The sequence below is a fragment of the Bubalus kerabau genome, chromosome 2 (assembly GCF_029407905.1).
Source record: "Bubalus kerabau isolate K-KA32 ecotype Philippines breed swamp buffalo chromosome 2, PCC_UOA_SB_1v2, whole genome shotgun sequence".
Taxonomy (NCBI): Eukaryota; Metazoa; Chordata; class Mammalia; order Artiodactyla; family Bovidae; genus Bubalus; species Bubalus kerabau.
Window position 1 is genome coordinate 195,657,627 of NC_073625.1, and position 25,201 is coordinate 195,682,827.

At 39.2% G+C, this 25,201-nt stretch overlaps 1 protein-coding gene across 12 annotated transcripts in view; it reads left to right on the plus strand.

Moving 5' to 3' along the window:
* Positions 1-25,201, plus strand: part of TTC3 (tetratricopeptide repeat domain 3) — a 129,930-nt gene that overhangs the window by 15,844 nt on the left and 88,885 nt on the right. For 7 of the 12 annotated variants that reach the window (XM_055569927.1, XM_055569925.1, XM_055569929.1 and 4 more), the window contains 6 exons: positions 841-894; positions 1,888-2,008; positions 4,022-4,107; positions 5,652-5,746; positions 6,918-6,980; positions 17,877-17,931. In XM_055569927.1, the coding sequence (XP_055425902.1) occupies positions 841-894; positions 1,888-2,008; positions 4,022-4,107; positions 5,652-5,746; positions 6,918-6,980; positions 17,877-17,931 (474 nt within the window). Of the gene's footprint in view, positions 1-840; positions 895-1,887; positions 2,009-4,021; positions 4,108-5,651; positions 5,747-6,804; positions 6,823-6,917; positions 6,981-9,958; positions 10,182-17,876; positions 17,932-25,201 lie in introns of those variants that run through there. The other 5 variants (XM_055569933.1, XM_055569935.1, XM_055569931.1 and 2 more) reach the window with 3 other exon arrangements.

The window sequence follows — 25,201 nt, forward strand, 5'->3', positions numbered from 1 at the left end:
CAGGCTGGCTCCATTTCTTTAAAGAATAGAAATTAGAATTTGTCACAAATGAAAGTGTGCTCCTGGTTCACAGAAACCTTTGTCACAGGTTCTGAAAGTGACAGGTTCTTTCTTGTAACATAAAATCATGTCATTGTCACCACCACCACAACAAATATTTTTTCTTTGGGATAAACTTTATCATGTCAGATTTGAGGAGTTACCTGTGTATTACACTGAAAGGTTTTTTTTTTTTTCCCCTTGAAAGCCATTAATAACTTTTCTTATTTCATTTGGTTATGGGGCCAAGTGTTTTTCTTGCAAATTCTGATTGCAAACTTAAATTTAGAAAGGGCATTCTGATATTTATTTCCTATAGATAATCCTTTGCAATAATTTATATAAGCCAATGAATTTTATAAAAAGATGTTTAGGTGTAATGAACTTTAAAATCAGTACATCTAAAAGTTACACTAAATCATTTTATTATTAGAACCCTGTGTAAGACTGTTTCTGACTTGATTCAGGGTCCTTAAGAGCTCAGTTGGGCATGATACTGCTCTGGGAAGTGGACTACTGGTACATACGGTGGTTTTTAGTTGTTCAGTTGTATCCAACTCTTTGCGAGCCCATGGACTGTAGCCCACCAGGCAAGAATACTGGAGTGGGTTGCCATTTCCTTCTCCAGGGGATCTGCCTGACTCAGGGATCTCCTGCTTGGCAGGCGGATTCTCTACTACTGAGCCACCTGGAAAGCCCTGTACATACAGTAGTATTCCTAAAATGTAGAATTTTTTTTTATTCATTAGAAAATTAAAGTATAATTGGCCAAATAAAAAAATGTTTTTTTTTGTTTTGCAGAATGATACATTCTTTATCGGAGGCTTATTGAGAATTGGCTATAAAATAGAGAATGTAAGTGTCAACATGAGAATCCAGCACTGTGAATAAGTGGCAGTTATTCATATGTAGCATTAAGTCGTATGGATTTCTATATTTTGCCTAAGCAGTCTCCTTATATGGGTCTTTTGTATCATTTTCATTTTTTCCCCCATAGCTTTTTTTTTTTTTTTTGCAATTTGATTGTTTTTTCTCTTTTATTTATCCATCATATATTCTCTCCCAAATGAAATTACTAGGTTCCTGGTGTGGACATTTTTTGGTATATGATTACTGGATAATCTCATTTTGTGGGATCTTGGTTGCTCGGCCAGGAATTGAACCTGGGCCCTCAGCAGTGAGGCTGCAGAGTGCTAACCACTGGACTGCCAGGGAATTTCTGACAGATACATGTTTCCCTTAAGCCTGACACCAGCATTGATAACTCCACTATTTCTGAAGTCTTTTCAGACATTAGAAGTATGATAACATTTCTGTGAACCCTTGACCGTTGATGAAGGTCATTGCACTGAGCGCTCATTTGTCCAGGCATGCACTCCTCTTGTTGTGTATATGCTTATTCTTCTCTCTGCCACAGACCATTTAAAATACATAGTACCTTTTGTTAACCTTAATCTGTACCTTTAATTTTGAGGTAAGGATGGAAGTCCTAGTGTAGATGAGACCTGAGAACCCTCGTTCACCTTTGTTATTGGACTCTCCTGCTCCCCAGGGCAGCCTCTGGCCAGGTTGTAGACCTCAGCTTCCTGTTCTGTAGTCACTGCAGCAGCATTTTGAGCTCTGAGGGTGGCCTGAGGTTCCCTGAAGATGTAACATATGTGAGTCTATGGTCTCTGTTAATTTGTGCGCTGGGGTCTAGCTATTCTAGGTTGCATGCCAGAGTAATGAAAATATGAAGTTTTCCAAGTTTTTATTAATATGAAATGCTATATAAGAGAAATTTATAATGCCACATGTAAATTTATAATTAATACGTAAATCACATTTCCACCCCTATTTTTGAAACAGAAAATCTTGGCAATGGAAGAAGCTTTGAATTGGGTGAAATACACAGGCGACGTAACAATTTTATCTAAATTAGGAGCCGTTGATAATTGTTGGCGTATGTTAAGTATTTTCTTTACTGAATGTAAGTATAAATGCTTTAAATTGTTACTTGACTTAGTTTTATAAAGGTATTATTTTGGAAAGTAGAATGCATGGCTATGTGATTTTGTGTTTATCTTAGGATTTTTAAACATTTTTTTTCTCTTGTGCATAAGAGAAAAGACTGGATAAGAGAACTTTAACCCTGTAGTTAATTTTATTCTGTATTTCCTATATTGATGATTTGTGTGACTATATATTTTTTAAACATCCTACTAAGTGGATGCTATGAGTTCTTATATATAATATCCAAAGAAAGACTCCACACTGGGGTTCATGTATTTTCATTCATAAGAGAAATAAGTAACTGAGCTAAGACCATAATTTTCATTTTTCTGATGAATCTGTTACTTTTAGGTATGATGAAACTGCCTTATATATTTTTTACCTTGTGAAATATTTTTCTCTAAAGCATTTGAATGTTAGCAGTGTTTTTATCAGTCAGTTCAGTTCAGTCACTCAGTCATGTCCGACTCTTTGCGACCCCATGAATTGCAGCACACCAGGCCTCCCTGTCCATCACCAACTCCCGGAGTTCACTCAGACTCACGTCCATCGAGTCAGCGATGCCATCCAGCCATCTCATCCTCTGTCGTCCCCTTCTCCTCCTGCCCCCAGTCCCTCCCAGAATCAGAGTCTTTTCCAATGAGTCAGCTCTTCGCATGAAGTGGCCAAAGTACTGGAGTTTCAGCTTTAGCATCATTCCTTCCAAAGAAACCCCAGGGCTGATCTCCTTCAGAATGGACTGGTTGGATCTCCTTGCAGTCCAGGGGACTCTCAAGAGTCTTCTCCAACACCACAGTTCAAAAGCATCAATTCTTCGGCACTCAGCTTTCTTCACAGTCCAACTCCCACATCCATACATGACCACTGGAAAAACCATAGTGTTTTTATAGGGATCTTGAAACAGGAAGTACTTGACTTTTTAGTTGATGGTGACTGATTTCTGCTGAGTAGAGGGCATACTTTGTACTCTTGACCTGGATGTTAGAAATTAAGCTTAAATATGAAGACAGGTTTTCCTGATATTTATTAGATGCTGGGCTGTATTACATGAGTAGAGGTGGTTCTCTTTGTTGTTTTGGAAGCCTTTAATTATAGGCTAGATTTTATGGTGAAATTAGACGACCAGTATCATGTATTGGGTGTCTCTGTGCTCTCTTCTTTATAATAGCCCTGCAAGGTAGCTGCTGTGATCCTATTTTAGAAATGAGTAAACTTTGAGAGGTTAAATGATACTGCTTTCGTCTGTTAAGTAGTAGAACCTAGATAAGAAGTTAGGTTTCTCTGATCCGAAAGTTCAGGTTTTTGTTCTATAATCTTATTCTGTCCCCATCATCTTCTGAAATTCTTCAGTGTTAAGTTTTAGGTACTACTTTTGCCTTGGAAATGAATATGTTTGTCTGGAGGCATAATTATAGTTTTGTTGCAATAAAATTATTTACCACTTATTAATAAAATCTTTTTTATAGAACAGCTTAAAATATAGAAAATGAGGTCTCATAAACTTTTAACATAAATGTTGGTTATTACCTGTTGCATTTGAATTAGTTTATTACATTTTTATGAAAATGTTTCAAAAAATGTCTGATTTTGACTTGAGAGTTATAATGTTGAAATAAGACATTAAAAAATTTTTTTATACTAAATATATTTCAGAAAGTAGTTTCCCAGGCTTTTGTTTTCAGAAATTTTAATTGAACTTTGTGCTGGGTACACTGTAGCTCAGTGTTATTAAATTGACTTGAGTAATTATGAGGCCTGATTGGAATGTGTTAGGACAGAGCACTGTTACTACAGTTAGAACTAGAGTAATAATAAGCTAGAAATAAGGTCAGTTAGATTCATGGCAAGCAATGAATCTAATGTTTTCTGAAACAGTTTATCAGTTGTTTAACTTTACAGACTCACATACCTAGCCTAAGAGTGAGAACATGAACAATACCAATTTTTTTTAATACATTTTTTCTCACTCTCTCCTAAAAATAACATTTAGACAAGTATCACATAACTAAAGTTGTAACAGAAAACTGCAGTTTGCTTGAAGAATTTAAAACTCAAAGTTGTGCGGAGTGTCTAGAGGTGAGAATAAATATTTATTTGTAAGTATATTTTGAGACTTGTCTGTTAGAACTTTTATTAATAGTCAGGGGAAATTTCAGTATTGGCTCAGATGGTGAAGAATCTGCCTGCAATATGGGAGACGTGGATTTGATCCCTGGGTTGGGAAGATCCCCTGGAGGAGGGCGTGACAACTCACTTCAGTATTCTTGCCTGGAGAATCCCCATAGTCAGAGGAGCCTGGCAGGCTACAGTCCACAGGGTTGTGAAGAGTTGGACATGACTGAGCAGCTGAGCACACAGCACATCTGAATATAAGAAGGACTACTGTAGAATTTGATAACATATTTGAGAGAGGTTTTTAGTAAATTTTGATTAGAATTGGTTTTGGAAGAGGAAGACATCTTGATCAGAATTTAAAAAATTTTTTAATTTTAATTTACTTATTTTAGGCTGCACTGGTTGCTGTGTGGGCTTTCTGTGGTTGTGGCGAGCAGACTTCTCATTGCAAACCACAGGCTTCAGTGCCTGTCTAAAGCAAACAGGGTGTGCAGGTTTCAGTAGTTGCAGCGGGTAGACTTCGGTAGTTGTGGTTCACGGGCTCTGGAGCGCAGGCTCACCCATTGTGGCACATGGGCTTGGTTGCCCCTAGGCACACGGGATCTTCCCAGACCAGGAACTAACCAGTGTCCCCTGCCTTGGGAGGCAGATTCCCAACCTTTGGACAACCAGAGAAGTCCCAGAATTTTATGTTAAAGATTTTAAAAGTTAATTGAAAATTGAAGCTTGGTTTTTTTTAATTTAAAAGGCTTTTAATTAATTTAGAGAGTATGATTTTCTTTGGGACCAGCTTTATTGACATGTAATTCATATGTCATACAATTTACTCAGAGAAAATAAGATTTTAACAACCAAATTTTTAGAAAAGGATTTAGGAAAGTATTTTTCTATTCATGATATAATCCAGTAAATAATAGTTTATTTTGAAAATTTGAATGTTTCCATTGAACTTTTAGTTATAGCTGTAGCATATTTGATTTCATGCCCTTTTTTTCTGCGTTTTGTTTTTATTTCATCTTTGCTAACTTTGTCACCTCATTTTTTGAGGGGCAATTAGTCTAATCAACATTTCCTATGTATTATTGATGTATATATTTTTTAAGCTCTCACATTTATTGAATAGTATCACATTTTCTAGCCTAAAATTAAAATTCTGCCTTAAGTCTATTTTTTTTCCTGCTATGCAGGCATAATGTATATTTAAAAGTGGACCTGCCAAATATGGTACACAGGGGATTAATTGTTCATATTGTTCATAATGTAGTGGTTTTGTTTACTTTTTAATATTCTTTTTTAACAAAGTTAGCCCTGAGTCATTAGAGACAGGCTTCTTTAAATGTGTATGTCAAAATATTGGGTATTGAATTCTCATTTTCTACATAAGTAATCCCCCAGATTATTTTTGACTTCTAAGATAAAAACCCAGAACCATTTTCCCTAGGTTTTTGGGTTCCTGATTCTTTTTGAATGTAATTGATGACTCTTCTTTTACTTTGATTTCTCAGCAAGGAGAACTAATGAAAATGAAAGGAAATGAAGAGTTTTCCAAAGAAAGATATGATATAGCTATTATCTATTACACCAGAGCCATTGAATGTAGGTAAGAGCAAAATGGAATATTGAGACCCTTTCTATGTGGCAGATCACGTTAGAATGCTAGTCGTTATGAAAGAAACACAAGATGAGGAACTGGAGAGTATCTTCAGTTTGCTGTGCAGATTGTTTTCTCACCCGTAGGTATAAGAAACATGAGGTGAACTGAATGGATGAACTTAAGTTATATAAATTAAGCCTGTTAGGCAAAATTTTGAATTTGCTTCTATCCTGCCCCAATTTGTTCCCAAGCTTTCTACTACAGAGTCATCTGTTTTTTATTGGACTCATTTTCCCTTCTTCTAATTCCTTCCAAATTATTGACTGATAAGAAAGAATTAGTTACTAATTCTTTACTAATTAGTTAACTAATTAGTTACTAGATGTCACCCATTCAGGGATTTGTGCTTTCTATGAGGGAACTTTTAAAGGATAAAAGTTGGGATTGTTGAGAGAGTACATGTGTTCTACCTTATCTCTATTTGTCCAGCTGCTAGAATTTTGTAGCATTCTTACACGTGTGCCTCACTTGGTTCTTACTGACATCTTTGCTGGGCCACCTAATGCTGTAGCAGGCTTAGGAGGGTGTGCTGTAGACAGCTGCGCTCTTTCCAGATGTACCCATCTCCACAGGGAATGAGTGAATCTAGGTGGCAAACCACATCTGGAAGGTTGCCTGTCTGTTCTAGAAAGAGGTGGAGATAATATAGGTGAAGTAAGAGGTGGAAATAAGAGGTGAAATAAGATAAAACCAAATGGGACAAAGCTTGAAGTCATGCTGTTTAAATTACAGTTGCAGTTTACAGATGTCCTTTGTCAAGGTGGTACAGTTCTGACTTACATAGAAGTGTTCTGTCCTCTACAGTGACAACATGCTTGTAGTTCGCTAGATTTTAATGTCTCATTTGATCCTCTCAGCAGCCCCAAGAGTGCAACAGAAAAAGCAGAACTTTTAGTCTTCATTTTGAATACAGAGAAGTTGAGTTGATTTGAACAAGTCCCTCAGGAAGTGAAGGAACCAGGACTTAGCCAGTTAGGACTCCAAATCCTATATCATTTCTGCTCTGCCAAACAGATATGAAGGTTTTGAAAATTTTTTCTTGCCTTATGATTTCTGTGTTATGTTTTTGTTTTAAATGTAATGTTCTTCACTGATGAAACACTATTTTTTTTTAAAGGCCTGAAAATCACCTGCTTTATGGTAACCGAGCTCTTTGTTTTCTTCGTACTGGACAATTCAGGTAAGTTGCTTAGAGTGCTTAATCACTCAGCTGTTACGCTAAATACCTATATTTGAGAAATGTTTCTGTTTGCAGTTATGCAAGAAAATCCTTCAGTAGTTCTTTGGCAGAAATAGTTAAATGGTTAAAGAGAGCTCTGTAGGCTTTATATATAATAACAGCAATGACAGAAACTGATTTTTTTAGTAGAGTGGATAGCATATGCTTTGCATTATCTTAAGCACTTCAAGTAGGTTATTTAATTCTCAACAGCACATTTAATAGGGCTTCCCAGGTGGCTCAGTGGTAAAGAATCCGCCTGCCAGTGCAGGAGATGTGGGTTCAATCCCTGGGCTGGGAAGATCCCCTGGAAGAGGAAATGGCAACCCACTCCAGTATTTTTACCTGGGAAATCCTATGGACAGAGGAGCCTGGCGGGCTACAGTCCACGGGGTTACAGTCAGACACAACTGAGCAACTTGGTGTATTTAATAGGTAGATAATGTTATTTTCCATATTTTATGTGTGGATAAACTCATACCATTAGTAATTGTGAGTTTCGTTCTACCCTGCTCCATTTTTTTTCAAGCTGTGATGTAGTGATGCCAAGATTCAAACACAGCTCTTACCTGATAATGCATAATCTATGTTTATAACACCTATATTACCTTCTTTTGCTCTTAGCTAATCTGTATAGTTCTGGAACAATTCTTGCTGTATTTGTTTCCTCTGAATAAGTATGAATAAAACTAAGTAAATGTCCTTCATAAGGGAAAGAAAAGTTTAATGATTTAACTATGGGAGTGAAATTGTAATTAATTCTTAGTTCCTCATGTTGAACTGAGCTAGTATTTATTAGTTGAGAAAGATTGTTGACAGTGCCCCCATGATTTTATTGTCTCTCAGCTTACAGTTTTTAGAACTTAAATATTAAGCATGAGTGTTGAGCAGTGTAGACTGTTAAATTTAACTATGTCTTACAGGATTCCTTCAGGAATACATCCATTCAGTAGAAAAATACTAAAAACAAACTATAAAAAACCACATTAGAGGCTGGGATCCTCAGAATAAAGCTGCATAGGCGTAAGGTCCTGCTTAGTTATTAGTTATAATTCCTGTTTGCATCTTGCCTTTCTGTTGCCCAAAATAAAAAAATACCTGGCAAGTTATAGAATTCTCAGTATACATGAAGAAAGAGGACACCAGTTTCTCAGGGGAAACTGTTTTCCTGATGTTTGGTTCCGGAAGAAATTTCTTCTATGATTTACAAGTAATATGAACTGAGTGATGGGGTAGAAAACAATCTTAGCAGCATTCCTGTTCAGAGCAAAAGAAACACACCCCAAGAGTGCAGTTTTGGTTTTCATCAATAGTTTTTCAAATTAAGGTTTTCTTATAAGAGCAGAGAGTCTGCTGTCAGTTGTTTTCCAGGGAGAGTACTTGCATTGGAGTGTGGGAGGTGGGAGTGGGGAGTATGGTGTATTCCAAGTATACAGTTTTCAAAAATAACATTTATGTTTTTCTTTTATTATAAACAGAACACTTTCTCATGGTAGAAAATTTGGAAAATACAAGAGTTTAAAAAGAAGAAAATAAAAAATCACCTCCTCGGAGAATACCGCTGTATTAACGTTATGCAGCTTTTAAATGGCTTAAGCCGTGGATAACCGAGGCTATCTAGTCTAGAGGAATGGATGGGCTTGACACAGTCTTCCATCAGTACCACTGTCCTCAACTGGTTCTGGCAAGAAATGGGCTGCACATGTCTTTAGGTTACTGCCTCTGGCTAGGTCCAGACTTGCAGATATCCTGTGCTGTTTGAAGGCCATTCTGTATGTTCTTAAGGTGAATAGGTTGGCTGCAACTTGGTTAGCCTCTTGTGAAAATCAAGGCGCCTGTCTGAAACTTCAGAGTGGATCAAAGGTCATCTCCTCTGCGTAGGGGATCCCTTGGAGCTGAGAGGCAAATGAGGGGTTCTGCCTTCTTTTGTGAGTGTTGAATGCTAGACATTCAAGCAGGAGCCTGCTGAAACTCTGCTCTGAAGGAGTTGCATCAAAGCCAGGTAGCCTGGTGAGGTCAAGGTCAAGATCAAGAGTAGAGTTGTGCATCCATCCTTGTACCTCCCAGCTGACGGTCTAGCTTTGTGGGTCAACACCATAGCAGTTTCCTGTAGAGGCAGGTCAGCACCATTTCCTTGTTAGGCAATCACCAGTATGTGCTGGATGCTTGTTTAATGTCAGAAGCATGATGCCACCCTGGTTTTACTGGTGTTTGCCACCTCATTCACTATTTACATGACTTGCTCAGTAATGGAGGGATAATGTTTCCTGAACCTGCAGTGCACGTAACTCCTTATCAAGTGAGTAGATGATATGACTTCAGAAAAGAACACACTGCCAGCGATTCGGATGTGTCCTTGACCTAGGAGGACCCATGCCATTTAGCTGAGTTACCAGGGTTGAGAGGTGTTGAAGCCCTCGTCTCTGAGGGCTGGTAGATCTGTCATGGGAATCTGGCTGAGCAGCTGAGGGTGAAGCATACAGCCTCCCTGGCACTGTTTTGAGTGCTTTTCCTGTATTAACTCATAAAACCCTCCCAGCCCTGTGAGATAGGTGCTGCTGGGTCTTTCTTGATGAGGAACCTGAGGCCCGGGTGGTCAAGCAGTGTCCTCAGATACTCACTGGGTGGTTGTGAACCCAGGTGGATGCACAGTCTCTACGATTAATCACCATGCACAGGTGATGATAGGCTCAAACGGCAATGTGAAAGTTGAAAAAAATTAAAATAATGATCTAAATAGTCAATAAACATGATTATCCTTACAGGACATGCAGATTAAAAACTGTGAGTCTCTCTTTCGTACCCATCAGATTGGCAAACATTTTAAAACCTCATAGCACCAAGTGTTTGAGAGGACGTGGAACAAAGGAAACTTTCATACTCGGCTGGAGAAATGTGTAAATCGGTGCAGTCACTGTGGAGAGCCGTGTGGCAAGGTGAAGACGTGTACTCTCCTGCCCGCTTCTGGGCTACCCGAGAAGATGTGTGCAAGCCTTCATTAGAGCGTTGTGGTTAAGAGTAAAGAAATGGAAACCACCTAAAAGTCCATCTATAGGGAATGGATAAAATGAATTATGGTATATTCATACAATGGAATGCTGTGCAGCAGTTAAAATGAATGCAGTGTTGAGTGAAAAAGCAAGTTGCAGAATGATTTGTACGGTATGATGCCATTTATGTGATGTTTTGAAATGCGCAAAATGATATGCATATACATAATTAATACATAGTATGTATTAACAGTGACTTTGAAGTGCATGGGCATGTTAAAATACCAATGGAGTGGCTGTCTCTGGGGAGGGAGGGAGGAAAATGGATTGGAGCTGGGAAAGATGGTTCACAATGGATGTCACCTGTAACAAACCTGGCAAGAAGATCTGAAGTAAATATGGCAAAATGTTAAGGTCTTGCTAAGCTGGTACATGGGTATTGATTATGTTAATGTTATTCTCTGTACTGTTATGTATATTTGATACAAAGTGTAATTAACAATGCACATAAGATGAAAAGAAACACCAAGCATTAGGATAAAGTAAGTGAAAAATAATCTTGAAAGGGGAGAAATACAAATATTTTAAGGCTGGTTTGGCTGGGAGCCTGAGGTGAGGTATTTGTGGGGAAAATGTTTCACTCAGAAATGGTCAGCGTGGTGGTGGAGGTTTTAATGCCATGTAGTCAGTTTCTAAATCTGACCACCTTTGGGTGGATACAGGTGAGGCCAAGAGCCAGTCAGAACCCTTACCGTTCTCCAGAGGTGTGCCGCTCCAGGAAACCCGGGACAGGGCTGGGGTGAGGGAGGGGAGGGCAGGTTCGCGCTCCCTGCCAGCCTTTCACGTTGCGCCTGTGGGCGGTGCATCCCAGAGTGCCTGGCTGGGATGAGAAGTCCGTTATCTTCCGGTCTTCTATAAGTCCCTGTTTTAAATAGAATTTGAGAGGTCGAGGGCATCTTAGAGTGATGCTTTTAATTGAGGTAATTTGAAATTTTCAGATTAGAACAGAATCTAGAAAAAGCAATCAGACATCTGTAGCCTCTGTGGTTGCAGTAGTTATACAAGGTAGATGATTAGGGTTACTGTTTAATTCATTCTCAGTGGGACTCACGTGTGGAAATTTGAATTCTTTGGTGGGATGGAATAAACTGTGTAATAGGAAATGGAAAAGGGGAAAGCTTAGTCTTGGATATTTTAAATTTACTTGGGAAGAGTGTAGAATTTTAAAACTTGGTATTTACTCTGACCCTTTGGTATTTAACTACCCTTAGATGGTATTCCCTTCTATTAGCTCCCAACTTGTGAATAATATCAGGCAGTTAGATTTTAAATGATTGTGTGTGTGTGTTTCTGAACACATGTGTGTGAGGTCTGAGGTGTAAATCACGTAAATTGTAGATTTTTGTGAGAATTTTCAAAAATCTTAGTGTATGTGGGGCGTTTTTAGTCTGTGTATTGGTTGATGAATTATTCCTCATTGTGTTCTCTTACTTGTATGGTCTCTATTTTGCTTAAAAAGATGGTGAATTTGCTTTTGAAGGAAATAGTTACTTTATCAATCTTCTTTGAGGTGCACCCCTTTTTAAAACACAGTAACAAATGCACATCATAAAAAATTAAAAAGAGAACAAAAGGATAAACTGAAAACTCTTGCCCACCTGAGACCCCTGCCCTAATCCCTTTCTTCAGATCCTTATGCATTTCTATAATAATTTATGCCTTTATGAACACTTACTACTTTGAACCAGATGAAGTTGCCATTTTTATAAGTCAGAATAAGGCATTTTCATTTGATTCAGTATAATGTATGTGTCTTTTGTTTTAACATGGATAAGAGCATATTATATACTCTGTTGTACATCTTGCTTCTTTTAATATTTAAATGTTGGAGTTGTTGCACATCAGTGAATACTGACATCTACCCCAGTTTTTATTCATGGCTGCATAGTGTTTTACTATGCATTAGTTTGTATTAGAACATAGCTTATTTCCAGTTTAAAAAGTTAGCTAAAACTATGTAATATCCTTTTATGTTTTACACTCTGATTCAAGTATACATAGATATGTAGGATAAATTCCTAATAAGAATTTATTTTACTTGGATGAAAGAACATATGTAATTTTACTTCCCGACACTAACTTATGATTTAAAATGTATGTGTGATTAATAGTCACTGCATATTTGACAGTAACTGACCATTCCATCTGAATCCTGCTTTTGTTGCTTCATTGTGAGATCGAGAAACTTAGGGAGTAAAGATGTTATTTCTTTGTGATCTGGTCAGGCCCTGAAAGTGACGATTTGCCATAAGGGGGAAAGATGATAACTCTTCTGGGCATTCAAAGTTCTCACATACGTAGGTGTTGTGGTTTGAGAAAGTCAGTTAATAGCATCTCCTTCCCCTCCCAAGTCCAGAACTATTACTGCACATTGAAATCACTCGAGCTTTGAAGAAATCCACCCCACTTACCCCTCCAAGTTCTCATTTAATTGGGCATCGGGCTTTTTTAGAAGCCCCCCAGGTAGTACTAATGTGCAGCCAGGTTTGCCCACTGGTCTAGAAAGAGTGTGGGCTGACATTAGAAGGGGAGCTGGGACTAAGCTTTGTGGGACAGAGAAAGTGGCCGATTAGAGAAGGATGAAGCTGCACAGGAGACTCCTACGAGGTTCGCCAGAGAGCTAGGAGGAGAGTCAGTGTAGGATCCTGGAAGCTAGTGAGAGAGTGGCCAGCAGGGCCTGTTGCTGGGAAGCCCTTTGGAACTTGGGTTTAGTTCTATGGACACCTTCTAGTTCCCTAGGGAGAGCCGTCAGCGGGAAGCTTGGCGCAGATGCCAGGCCTGAGTGGGCTCAAAAGTGAGGATGAGGAGATGGAGGCAGCCAGCACAGGCAGCTGGTGAAGGCATTCAGGCAGAGAGACAGAGAGGATGAAAGAGGTTTGCCATTGTATTCAGGTGATTTTGGCTGCAAATAATAGAGATCTCTTAATTCAGCTGGTTTAAATGGTGAAGAAAACTTACTTGATCCAAGAGTTCCAGAAGATGGTTCTAGGGTTGTGTATGTAGTGACTCGACAGTGTCATCAAAGACCTAGTGGTTTTTTTTTTCCCAGCCCCACCGTGTGACTTGGACCTCAGACTGCCCACCCCCTCAGGATGGCAGGAGGGCTTCTGTAATTCAAATACCACATTGGACATTACACCCTCCCGCAGAAGGATGACTCTTGTACTACTCAAAAGAAAAATTGTAATACACATATTGAGAAGTGTACAGTTCATAAGTGTGCAGGTTGAATTTTTCAGACGCAAATAACCATACCCAGCATCCAGATCACAACCCCAGTACCCCGGAAGTCACCCTTGTTCCCCCTCAGTCACTGCCCACTTCCTCCCCCAGGATAACTCCTGTCCTGACTTCTGACACCATAGGTTAGTTTTGCCTGCTTTGTGCTATATAATATAAACAGAATCATGTGATATGTGCTCTTTATGTCTGGTTTTCAGCATTGTGTTTGAGATCCATGTTGTTGCATGTAGTTGTAAAGTGTTCATCTATTGCATGAATATACCACATTTTATCCATTCTATCGTTGATGGGCATTTGGGGGTTTCTAGTACTTTTACAGATAGTGTCATTGTGAACATGTCTTCATTTCTGTGAAGTATGTAATAAAGGAGTGGCATTGCTGGGACAGGAGGGTGTGCTTATGCTCAGCTGTGCACATAGTTTGCACGTGGTTGCATCATTTTACACTCCTGCCAGCAGCACCTGAGAGTTTCAGTTCCACGTCCTCACTAACACTTATTATTTTGTGTCATTTCATTTAGACATGCTGCTGAGTGTGTGGTGATACGATGCTGTGATTTTAATTTGCATTTCCTTAAGTTAATTTAGGAGGTTTAAGTTGAACATTTGTTTATCATATGCTTATTGACCACTCAGATACCTTTTGTGAAGTGCCTGTTTGAGTCTTTTTTTTTTCTCTTTTGTGTTGAATGTCTTATTAGTAGGTTTTTAAAAAATATTTTGGACAGGAGTCATTGGTCAAAATATGAATATTACAAATGCCTTCTCACGCTCTGTGGCTTTCCTTTTTTGCTTTCTTCCCATGAATGCAAGTAGTAATTTTAATGTAGTACAATTTATCAATTTTTTTCCTTTATGGTAAGCACTTTTTGTGTTCTGATTATAATCTTTGCCTACTCTGCAAAATATTCTTTGTTTTCTAAAAGCTTGACCGATTATTGGTATTTAAATCTCCTGTCCATCTGGGGACCCCCAGGTGGCGCTAGTGGTACAGAACCCACCTGCCAATGCAGGAGACATAAGACACGGGTTTGATCTCTTGGTTGGCAAGATCCCTGGAGAAGGGCATGGCAACCCACTCCAGTATTCTTGCTTGGCGAATCTATGGACAGAGGAGCCTGGTGGGCTACAGTCCATGGGGTGGCAGAGAGTCGGACTCGACTGAGATACGCCATGATCTGTCTGGAGATGGTTTTTTGTATGAGGTAGGGGTCAAGGTTCATGTCAATGTCCAGTTGACCCAGCCCTATTATTTTTTTCTTCTGGCCTTTGTTTTTGGGCCCAGGATCACCCCCCTCCCCCACTCCAGGGCCAGCCTTGGTGGGGCTGCTATTCCCAGGGCAAGAGAGGGGGACTCCCCCTGCCTCTGAGGGACATGGCCAGAGTAGGGTGCCTCGCTGCACCCACCCTCACCTTCTTGTGGAGCCTGTGAGTGGAGCTCAGACTGCTTCTCGCTGCTCCCTAGTCGTGCTCCTCTTGAGGTCACCCAGAACCTGGTCTTCCCTGCAGCTCAGACTGCTTCCCAGCATAGCCAACCCCCCTCAGCCCTGCCTCTCCTTGCTTCCTGGGCCCCTGTTTGGGAGCCCTCCCCTGGTGTGATCCTCTCCCCCAGCTTCACCTCTGCCCTGAGGCTTCCAGAGCAGCTCTGCTGAGACAGCCCCTTGGTGTCTCTTTCCTGTGCTGGAGACCATAGGCCTCTACCCTCACCTCCAGCCCTCACAGGCCCTCAGCCTCCGACTCAGGAACCTTTGCTGTCCCTGCCCCTCCTCTCTACCTCCGGGATGTCCGCTCTCACCCCCACCCCTCTGTCCCCCAGACTCTGTGCACACTCTGTCCTCTCTACCTGGGACACTTTTTCCCAGCATCACAGGGCTCCCTCCCTCCCTTTATTAGAGTTTCAGCACAAATATCACCTCCTCCTAGAAGCCTGCCCTGACCCTTTTTCCTGATAATTGACTCTCTCCACGTCATTAGCTTTCATATGGCTTGGAAATCACTTGTTTTTTATTTCCGTATTATCTGTCTCCCACTGGAATATTAGCCCCAAGAGGGCGGGGCTGTGTCCAGCTTGTCCACACTGTGTCCATAACACAGCGCCTGTATGCCCATATGTAGCAGGTGCTCAAGAAGTGGGTGGGTGGGTGGATGATAGAGGAGGAGGAGGACTTTTTGGCTTCTCCATTTGCTTGCAGGCCTCCCCCACAACCCCAACCCTCCAACTTTTTTGTGCTGCTGCCTCAGCTCTGCCTCCAACGTGTATATGGAAGACACATTTACTCACACATTCGTTCACTCAGTGTTTGAACGTATAAAGAATGCATCGGCATCTCTGCATAGCAGGCTCTGTCTGCACTACTGCAGGGATATGGAAGAGACCCCTCAGCCGACCCAGCCCCATCTTTTACGAGCATTTCTCCGTGCACTGCAGCGTTAGCTTTGCCATACAGATCGGGGGACTTTATCAGGATCTGTAAGGGTCTGTTTCTGATTTCTGTATCCTCTTGTGTTTGTCAGGCCGTCTATCTTTAGATAGCTTTGAATTTTATCTTTAAAAAAAAATGTGTATATGGTCTTTTAATAGGTATTGATGTTTGGTAGAATAAGTTACCTAGTTTTGTTCTTTGTAATCCTTTTGTTTTGTTTTTTGGTTGTTTTTGTTATCGGTTTTTAAGAGTGAGCTGTCCCCTCAGTTCTGGGCCACACCTAAACTGTGTACCCCTAAACTAGTCAGTGGAGAGTAGGTTTGCGATGATTGACTTAAACTTACTAGGAATTATCTCTTAAGTCTTGGAGGTGGACCCTCACAACAAGCGTCTAGCAGTCAGAAGAGGAGGTTAGCTGCTGGGTAGATTGCCAACAGTGTTTGCTTAGGGTTTAAGACATTTATTTATTTTTTTTTACTTGCTTTTTAAAAGATGAGCGATCTGAGCAGATTAAAAGTCAGTAGGAAGTTGCATGTCAGTAGGAAGTTGCATGACAACGTGAATGTACTTCATACCACTGAATTTTACATTTGAAATGATTCATGGGGTAAATTATGATGTGTGTTTTACCACAATAAAACATACTGATAGGGTAAATTCCTGAAATGAAATGTCTGATTTTACAGGAGAGAGAAGGGATGATTGATACTGTAAGAATGGGTAGTTACATGGCACAAGTGGAGGAATCAGTCACAGGAGGAGGAAGAAACTTTCATTGTAAAGGAGAAAAGTTAGGGCTAGATTGAGAGAGTTCTCCTTGATATGTTCAGTTTACTCATTGAAATAGGAGCAAAACTCATCAGCTGAAAGGGAGTTGGAAGGAAAGGACCCAAGTTTTTTTTTTCTTTTGACCACTCTGCGAGGCATACGGGGTCTCAGTTCTCTGACCAGGCATCAAACCCATGCCCCCCTGCATTGGAAATGCAGAGTTTTAACCACTGGAGCACCAGGGAAGTCCTGGAAAGGACATAAGATTTGAAATGGTCATTTAACAAAATTAGAGAGTGATTTGATCTAGAATGTTGGTTAACAGGAAGTACTGCTGAGTAAGTATCCTGAGTAAGTAGTACTCCTGGTGTGCTTTGCCGTGTTTTTTTCTCTGGTAGTACTTGACTCCCTACATGTGGTCCTGGAGAAAGCAGGAAGCAGGGCTTGTCCAGAATTGGGTTTTGCCGTAGAACAAGATGTAAACATAGGGACAAAGAAGTATGCAGCTGTATCATGGGAATATGAAATGAGGAACCAGCGAATCTTAAGATAGATCAATAAGGAGGTTTAAAAAAGAGAGAAAATGGGTAAGCCAGTGAGGTGAGCACCCTGAGAAGCTAGTAGGAATAGCTGAATAAGTAGGATGGAAGGAGCTATGCTATCAGGGGAAAGAGTGGGATGCCTGAATTAATGATTTTGGGCTCTGAACAGTTTTGAGCAGTGGTCAAGTTCCCTGGGAGGGTGGTGGTGGGTGGCTGAGCTGGGCAGAGGAGGCCATTGACTGTAAGGAAACTGAGAGACCAGGTGTTAGACCTTAGTACTTGACAGTTTACAGTGTACTGTGCTTTAGCATAGTATCTGAAAACAGAAAAAACCAAAATTGTCATCTTAAAGATGAGAAAGTGACCCTAAACAGGTTAATTACTTCCTATCCGCCCCAGTGAGAGTTAGTGATGGTGCTGGACTTAACCTCATGTCACAACTTAAGCTCTGTCCACTATAGCTTAGCCAGTATGTTGTGTGAAATACCTGGGACTTGTATTCTCCAAGATCAGAAGTATTGCTGACAGTACTACATAGTACCAAAAAACTCCATGTGAGTAATAGTAAGCGAGGGATAGGTGAGATGTAGATAGTTGTGTGCAGGAACACTCCAGAAATATAGAAAGTAGCTCTTCTTGGGTAATGGTGATTGTGACTCTGGGTGACTTTTTTCCTTAGTTTTGCTTTTCTGTATTTTCCAAATTTCCTATAATGGACATATGTAGACTAAATTAAAAACTAGATTATATATGGAAAATTAAAGTACAAATAGATAAGCACTATATAATACCCTTTGAAAAATTTGAGTATTTTATTTCCTTTTCCTTTAGAAATGCACTTGGTGATGGAAAGAGAGCTACCATTCTGAAGAACAATTGGACAAAGGTAGGTTTCTTTTGTGCTTTACTTTGGCTAAACAGTGCTGTACAACTTTGAAAAGTCTGTTTACAGGATATAAATCCCTATGTAAAAGTGCTGGATGAAATTACATGGAGCTCAGCAGCATGGCTGGGGAAACTTCAGTTCCATAATCAGAGAGGACCCGCAGCCCAGCGGTAAGGGCCAAGCATGTCTGTCAGGCACAGGCCGCCCCTAGGGGTCCTGAGCACACCTGAGTGGTTGAGGTGTCAGCATCCGCACATTGTGGAAGGATTAAGGACCTGACTGTGGAAAATGAGGCTTAAGACTCAGAAGGAGTGCCTGGAGACTAGCTTTGTAATCTTAAGGTGGGAAAGGGTTTCTTTACATACATACACAGGTCAGAGAAGGAAAAAACTCTGATAATTATCTCAAGCTTAAAATTTTCTGTATGTTGGGACACCATAAATGAAATTATAGTCTGGGAGGAGATATTTCGTCGTATATAGAACAGAAATAACTTGATAGGACTTACATTCAAAATATGCGAAGAACAAAACGAAACTCAGTAGAAAATGGGCCCATGAAATAAGCATTTCAGAGATGAGGAAACCTGAATGGGCGATAGGAAAAAAACTATTGCGTTTCCTAGTAATTAAAATTGTAAAGAAATAGAAACCAAGAGAGCCTAATAAAGAACATCCAAACATACCCACATGTACACCCAGAAGTGGGAAAAACAATGATATTGTTTGGGTTCTTCAAATTGGTGAAAGTTAGAGACTGATAGTCCTGAGTATTGGTAGCATGTTTGCTAACAGGAGCTCTCGGTAAGCCTGTGGGGTGTGAGTTGGTCGCAGCCACCTTGGAGAGCTCTGCTGTGCCTGTGTTGTAATTGATTCCAAGGGCGTGTACTCCACAAACATTCTTGCCTATGTGTACGTGGTGAGACGTGCAAGCTTGGTCACTGCAGTATGGTTTTAATGACACAGAACTGCAAATACCTGAGTACACATTAATAAAGCAGTGGATCAGTGTGGTATTTTCATTTGGTCAGTTATTACTGCGATCCCTCTAATCAGCCTCCTGTGTGCCTTTAGCCACGCCTCCCCTTTACCCTCTGTCAGCCCTGTCTGCCTCGCTGTGCTCGCGCGCACCAGGTCCACTCCCACTGTGTGCTTGCTCTTCCCTCTGCCAGGATCAGACTGCCTTTCCCAGAGCCCGAGTGAGCTCCCTTGCTTCCTTTCCTTCTTCACTGAGAGTTCTCTTCTCTGTGACCTTCCCTCAGCAAACCTGGTCCTTCCTAGACATTTGCTTATTTTTCTCTGCTTTATCTTTTTACCTCTTAGCGTTTAACATGATTGCATATATGTATGTTGTTTAAGTTGTGTTCTTATTTGTGTGTGCTTTAGTAATAACGTGAGCTCCCTAAGGACAGGTTTTTTTGTTTGGTTCATTTCTGAATCGCCTGCCTGAGAAGCTGCCCAGCACATAGCAGGTATTCATAGTAAGTATTTTATGAATGAATGAGTTGAAATGAGTTATTGGCTACCAATAATTATAGATTTAAAAAACAGTATTTACGTATTTGTTTTTAAACCAGAATGAATAGAATCATAGAATTTTAGAGCCCCCAAATTATGATTCAGATGGCCTAGGAGTGTATCCGAGTCTGGGGATTATAAAATTCTCCAGGTGAATTTCTGCATCCAGATATTGGAGTCACTTCTTAAATGCCTTATTTTCTAGATTAAGAAATTAAGTCCCAGAAGGGTAAAGTGACTTACTTTCTGTAAAGTGTCATTGCAAGTGCAAGACAAAAATGAACTGAGAATCCAGCATTAGATAGGCTTCTGTTTGAAGGTGATCTGTTTGTTGCCATTTTCATTATGAGTTGCTGTTGTAGTTGAAGCATAATCTTTGCTGATCACTGAACTTGGCATTTGGCAGGTGCTGTGTAAATTTACTTACAGAATGAATGGATGCTAGTGTTCATAATACTGAAACTTAGACCATGATACTGATTTTCCGGAGGTAACTTGCTAGTTCAGTCTATTATCAACTTAGAAAAAGTGTACCAAAACTTTCTTTAAAAAAATTAAATAGTAATGAAGCAGGGTATAATGTTCAATGCAGATGTTTAAGTCTGGTTCTTTTGACTCTTTTTTTTTTGCCTGTGTTGACAAGTCTGCTAGTTTTCCTTTGTAAATAATCTTTGCTTTTCCTAGGTGTTTAAGGATCTTCTCACTGTCTTTAACATTTGGCAATTTTATTGCAAATAAATTGTATTGTCTGGGAGGAATTTTCTTTAAATTTATCATACTAGGGGTAGCTTGGTTTCTAAAATCTGAGGATTCATGTCTTTCAGCATTTCTGGAATATTTTCACCCTTAACTGTTTGAATGTTGCCTCCTCTCCATTTTACTCTTGCAAAACTTCCATTAGATAGATGCTGTAAATGTATGCTATCTTTCATAAGTCTTAAATTCAAAACTTTCCTAATTACATTAAAGACTTTATGTAGAATGTTTATTCCTGGTTTAACTTATCAAACAAAATATTCATTCTTTTTGTTTTTTAAGACTTTTTTAGAGCAGTTTTAGGTTCATAGCAAAATTAAGAGGAAGGTCCAGAGATTCTTTGTAAATTCCCTGCCCCGCACTTGCATAGTCTCCTCCATTATCGGCATCCCCCAACAGAGATATACATCTGTGAAAACCGATGAACCTATGTGGACATGTCATAATCACCAAAAGTCCATAGTTGGTCTTAGGGTTCACTCCCTAAGTGGACTTTCTATGGGTTTGAACAAATGTATAATGACCTGTGCTTCACCATTGTGGTTCATAGAGTATTTTCACTGCCCTGAAATCCTGTGATCTGCCTATCCATCCTTCCTCCCAAATTGTGGCAACCATTGGTGGTCTTACTGTTCCCATAGTTTTACTTTTTCCAGAATGTCATATAGGTGGAAACATATGATGTATACAGCCTTCTCAGACTGGCTTCTTTCACTTAGTAATATGCATTTAAGTTTCCTCCATGTCTTTTCATAGCTTGATAGGTATTTCTTTTACATAGCACTGAAAAATATTACATTGTCTGGATATATTAGTTTATTCACCTACTGAAGAACATCTCGATTGTTTCCAAGGTTTGGTGGTTATGAATAAAGCTGCTATAAACATCTATATGCAGGTTTTTGTGTGGACATACATTTTCAGCTCCTTTGGGTAAATACCAAGGAGTGCAATTGCTGGATCGTATGATAAGAATATGTTGTTGTTCTTATGTTTTTTTGAAAACTAAAAAACTTATGGTTGCCAAACCGTCTACCAAAGGAGCTATACCATTTTGCACTTCCACCAGCAATGAATGGGAGTTCTTGTTGCTCCGTGTCCTCCCAGCATTTAGTGTTGTCAGTGTCCTGAATTTTGGCTGTTCTGATAGATTTGTAGTGGTATCTTATTATTTTAATTTGCATTTCCTTGATGACATGAGATGTGAAGGATTTTTTCATATATTTATTTGCCACTGTATATCTTCCTTGATGAGGCATCTGTTAAGGTCTTTGGCTCATTTTTTAACTGGTTGTTTTCTTATTTCTTAAGAGTTCTCTGTATATTTTGGATAACAGTCCTTTATCAGCTGTATTTTTTGCAAATATTTTCTCCTTCAGAAGGCACGATCCGAGCTTGTCTTCTCGTTTTCTTGATGTTTCTTTCACAGAGTGTAAGTTTTCATTTTAATCAAGTCCAATTTATCAATTATTTCTTTCATGAATCATGCCTTTGGTGTATCTAAAAAGTCATCACCATACCCAGTGTCATCTAGTTTTTCCCCTGTGCTCTCCTCTACGAGTTTGTGGTTTGTGATCTATTCTGAGTTGATTTTTTTGTCTGGATTCATTTTTTTGCGTGTGGATGTCCAGTTCCAGCATCATTTGTTGAAAAGACTGTCTTTGTTCCATTGTATTGTCTTTGTTCCATTGTATTGTCTTTGTTTCTTTGTCAAAGATGAGTTGACTGTTTATGTGGGTTACCTTATTTTTTTTTTAATTGGGAATTTTTTGATAGTTGCAAAAGTTATTTGTGTAGGTAAAAAACACAACTCCCTAGTAGTATTCAGAAAATTTGGTAACTATATATTGAGGTCATTTATCACTTTGTTTTACCAAAAAGGAGTGCTCATTGAAGGCTATTTTAAACTTAAAAAACCAAAGTAGACTGTACAGGGTGCATTCTTTTATCAGAGTCCATTTATGAACCTGAGTCTATTGAGTCTAGGATATAAGCCTGTATAGGTGGGTAGTCTGTAGATTTCTGTGTGAGGGTGGGCCAATTTTTCTTCCTTTTTTCCAGATAGAGAAAACTGGTACAATGTCAGTTGTCCTAAACATATTTTAATTTTTTTTTTCCAACTTTTTATTTTATTTTATTTTTTATTTTTTTAATTTTATTTTATTTTTAAACTTTACATAACTGTATTAGTTTTGCCAAATATCAAAATGAATCCGCCACAGGTATACATGTGTTCCCCACCCTGAACCCTCCTCCCTCCTCCCTCCCCATTCCATCCCTCTGGGTCGTCCCAGTGCACCAGCCCCAAGCATCCAGTATCGTGCATCGAACCTGGACTGGCAACTTGTTTCATACATGATATTTTACATGTTTCAATGCCATTCTCCCAAATCTTCCCACCCTCTTCCTCTCTCACAGAGTCCATAAGACTGTTCTATACATCAGTGTCTCTTTTGCTGTCTCGTACACAGGGTTATTGTTACCATCTTTCTAAATTCCATATATATGCGTTAGTATACTGTATTGGTGTTTTTCTTTCTGGCTTACTTCACTCTGTATAATAGGCTCCAGTTTCATCCACCTCATTAGAACTGATTCAAATGTATTCTTTTTTTTTTTTTTAATTTTATTTTATTTTTAAACTTTACATAACTGTATTAGATTTGCCAAATATTAAAATGAATCCGCCACAGGTATACATGTGTTCCCCATCCTGAACCCTCTTCCCTCCTCCCTCCCCATTCCATCCCTCTGGCTGAGAACTCTGGTCAACCACTTGTAAAAGAATGAAACTAGAACACTTTCTAACACCATACACAAAAATAAACTCAAAATGGATTAAAGATCTAAACGTAAGACCAGAAACTATAAAACTCCTAGAGGAGAACATAGGCAAATGTATTCTTTTTAATGGCTGAGTAATACTCCATTGTGTATATGTACCACTGCTTTCTTATCCATTCATCTGCTGATGGACATCTAGGTTGCTTCCATGTCCTGGCTATTATAAACAGTGCTGCGATGAACATTGGGGTACTCGTGTCCCTTTCCCTTCTGGTTTCCTCAGTGTGTATGCCCAGCAGTGGGATTGCTGGATCATAAGGAAGGTCTATTTCCAGTTTTTTAAGGACTCTCCACACTGTTCTCCATAGTGGCTGTACTAGTTTGCATTCCCACCAACAGTGGAAGAGGGTTCCCTTTTCTCCACACCCTCTCCAGCATTTATTACTTGTAGACTTTTGGATCGCAGCCATTCTGACTGGTGTGAAATGGTACCTCATAGTGGTTTTGATTTGCATTTCTCTGATAATGAGTGATGTTGAGCATCTTTTCATGTGTTTGTTAGCCATCTGGATGTCTTCTTTGGAGAAATGTCTATTTAGTTCTTTGGCCCATTTTTTGATTGGGTCATTTATTTTTCTGGAGTTGAGCTGTAGGAGTTGCTTGTATATTCTCGAGATTAGTTGTTTGTCAGTTGCTTCATTTGCTATTATCTTCTCCCATTCTGAAGGCTGTCTTTTCACCTTGCTAATAGTTTCCTTTGATGTGCAGAAGCTTTTAAGGTTAATTAGGTCCCATTTGTTTATTTTTGCTTTTATTTCCAATATTCTGGGAGGTGGGTCATAGAGGATCCTGCTGTGATGTATGTCAGAGAGTGTTTTGCCTATGTTCTCCTCTAGGAGTTTTAGAGTTTCTGGTCTTAACGTTTAGATCTTTAATCCATTTTGAGTTTATTTTTGTGTATGGTGTTAGAAAGTGTTGTAGTTTCATTCTTTTACAAGTGGTTGACCAGAGTTCCCAGCACCACTTGTTAAAGAGATTGTCTTTAATCCATTGTATATTTTTTCATTATTTTTCATTGAGGTATAGTTGATTTATGATTACTGCACATACTTTTAGGCTTAAGAGACATTGAATCATTGTATCCTAAAGAGTGAGAATTTTTACAGTATAGTCACCAAATATTTGTTGGTATTTCTGTGTGCATTGTCTTTTGATGTATTTATACAGGATACAAACCGATAGCCTCCCAAATGTCCTCAAGGACTTTTTAATATTGAGGAGTATGTTAGGACTGTTTTCGTTTGGGAGTGACAAAACCAACTCAGATTTGGCATAAGTGGAAGAGGGAAGTTATTGGCTCATGTATGGTTGGATGGTAGTTCAGGCATGGTTGGATCCAGATCTGTGTACACTTTATGTTTCTCAGTGGTGCTTCCCTGTTTGTATCACTTTTAGTCTTTTCTTTCTTTGTTCCGTTTTACCTAGATTTTTATTGCTGAGTCAAGTCCACAGATTCTTCTGTTGTGTCTAATCTGCCTTGTTGCCATCTAATTTATTTTTCATCTGAATGCTGTAGCAGTCATTTCTAGAATTTCAGTTTGAATATTTCTTACATATTTTATGTCTTTACTTAATATATTCTATTTTTTCCTTAGTGTCTTGAACGTATGAAATATATTATCTAGAGCTGTTTTAATGTCCTTGTTTGCTAATCCTGTCATCTGTGTCATTTCTGGATTGTTTTCAATGGATTGAGTTTTCTTTTCATTGTAGATCACATTTTCCTTCTTTGCATACCTAGTAATTTTTTGATTGGATGCCAGACATTGTGAATTTTACCTTGTTTGGTCCTAATATTTTTTTGTTTTCTGTAAATATTTTTGAGTTTTGTTTTGGGATGCAGTAAAGCTACTTGGAAAACAGATTTTTTGGAGTATTGTTTTAGGCTTTGTTTGGTGATATCATAGTGGTATTTGTTCTTGGGCTAATTTTTTCTCCACAACTGAGGCCAAACTCTGTTGAGTAATGTACTTAATACTCCCACGAATTATGTTTTACTCTCTGGTTGGTGGGAACAGGAATTACTCCTGGCCCTATGTGAGTCCTGACTGTTGTTCCTTTTAGTCTTTTTAAGTGGTTCTTTCCCTGGCTTGGGTAGTTGCTGCACATGCATGTACTGATTGATACTCAGCTGAAGACTCAAGGGGGACCCT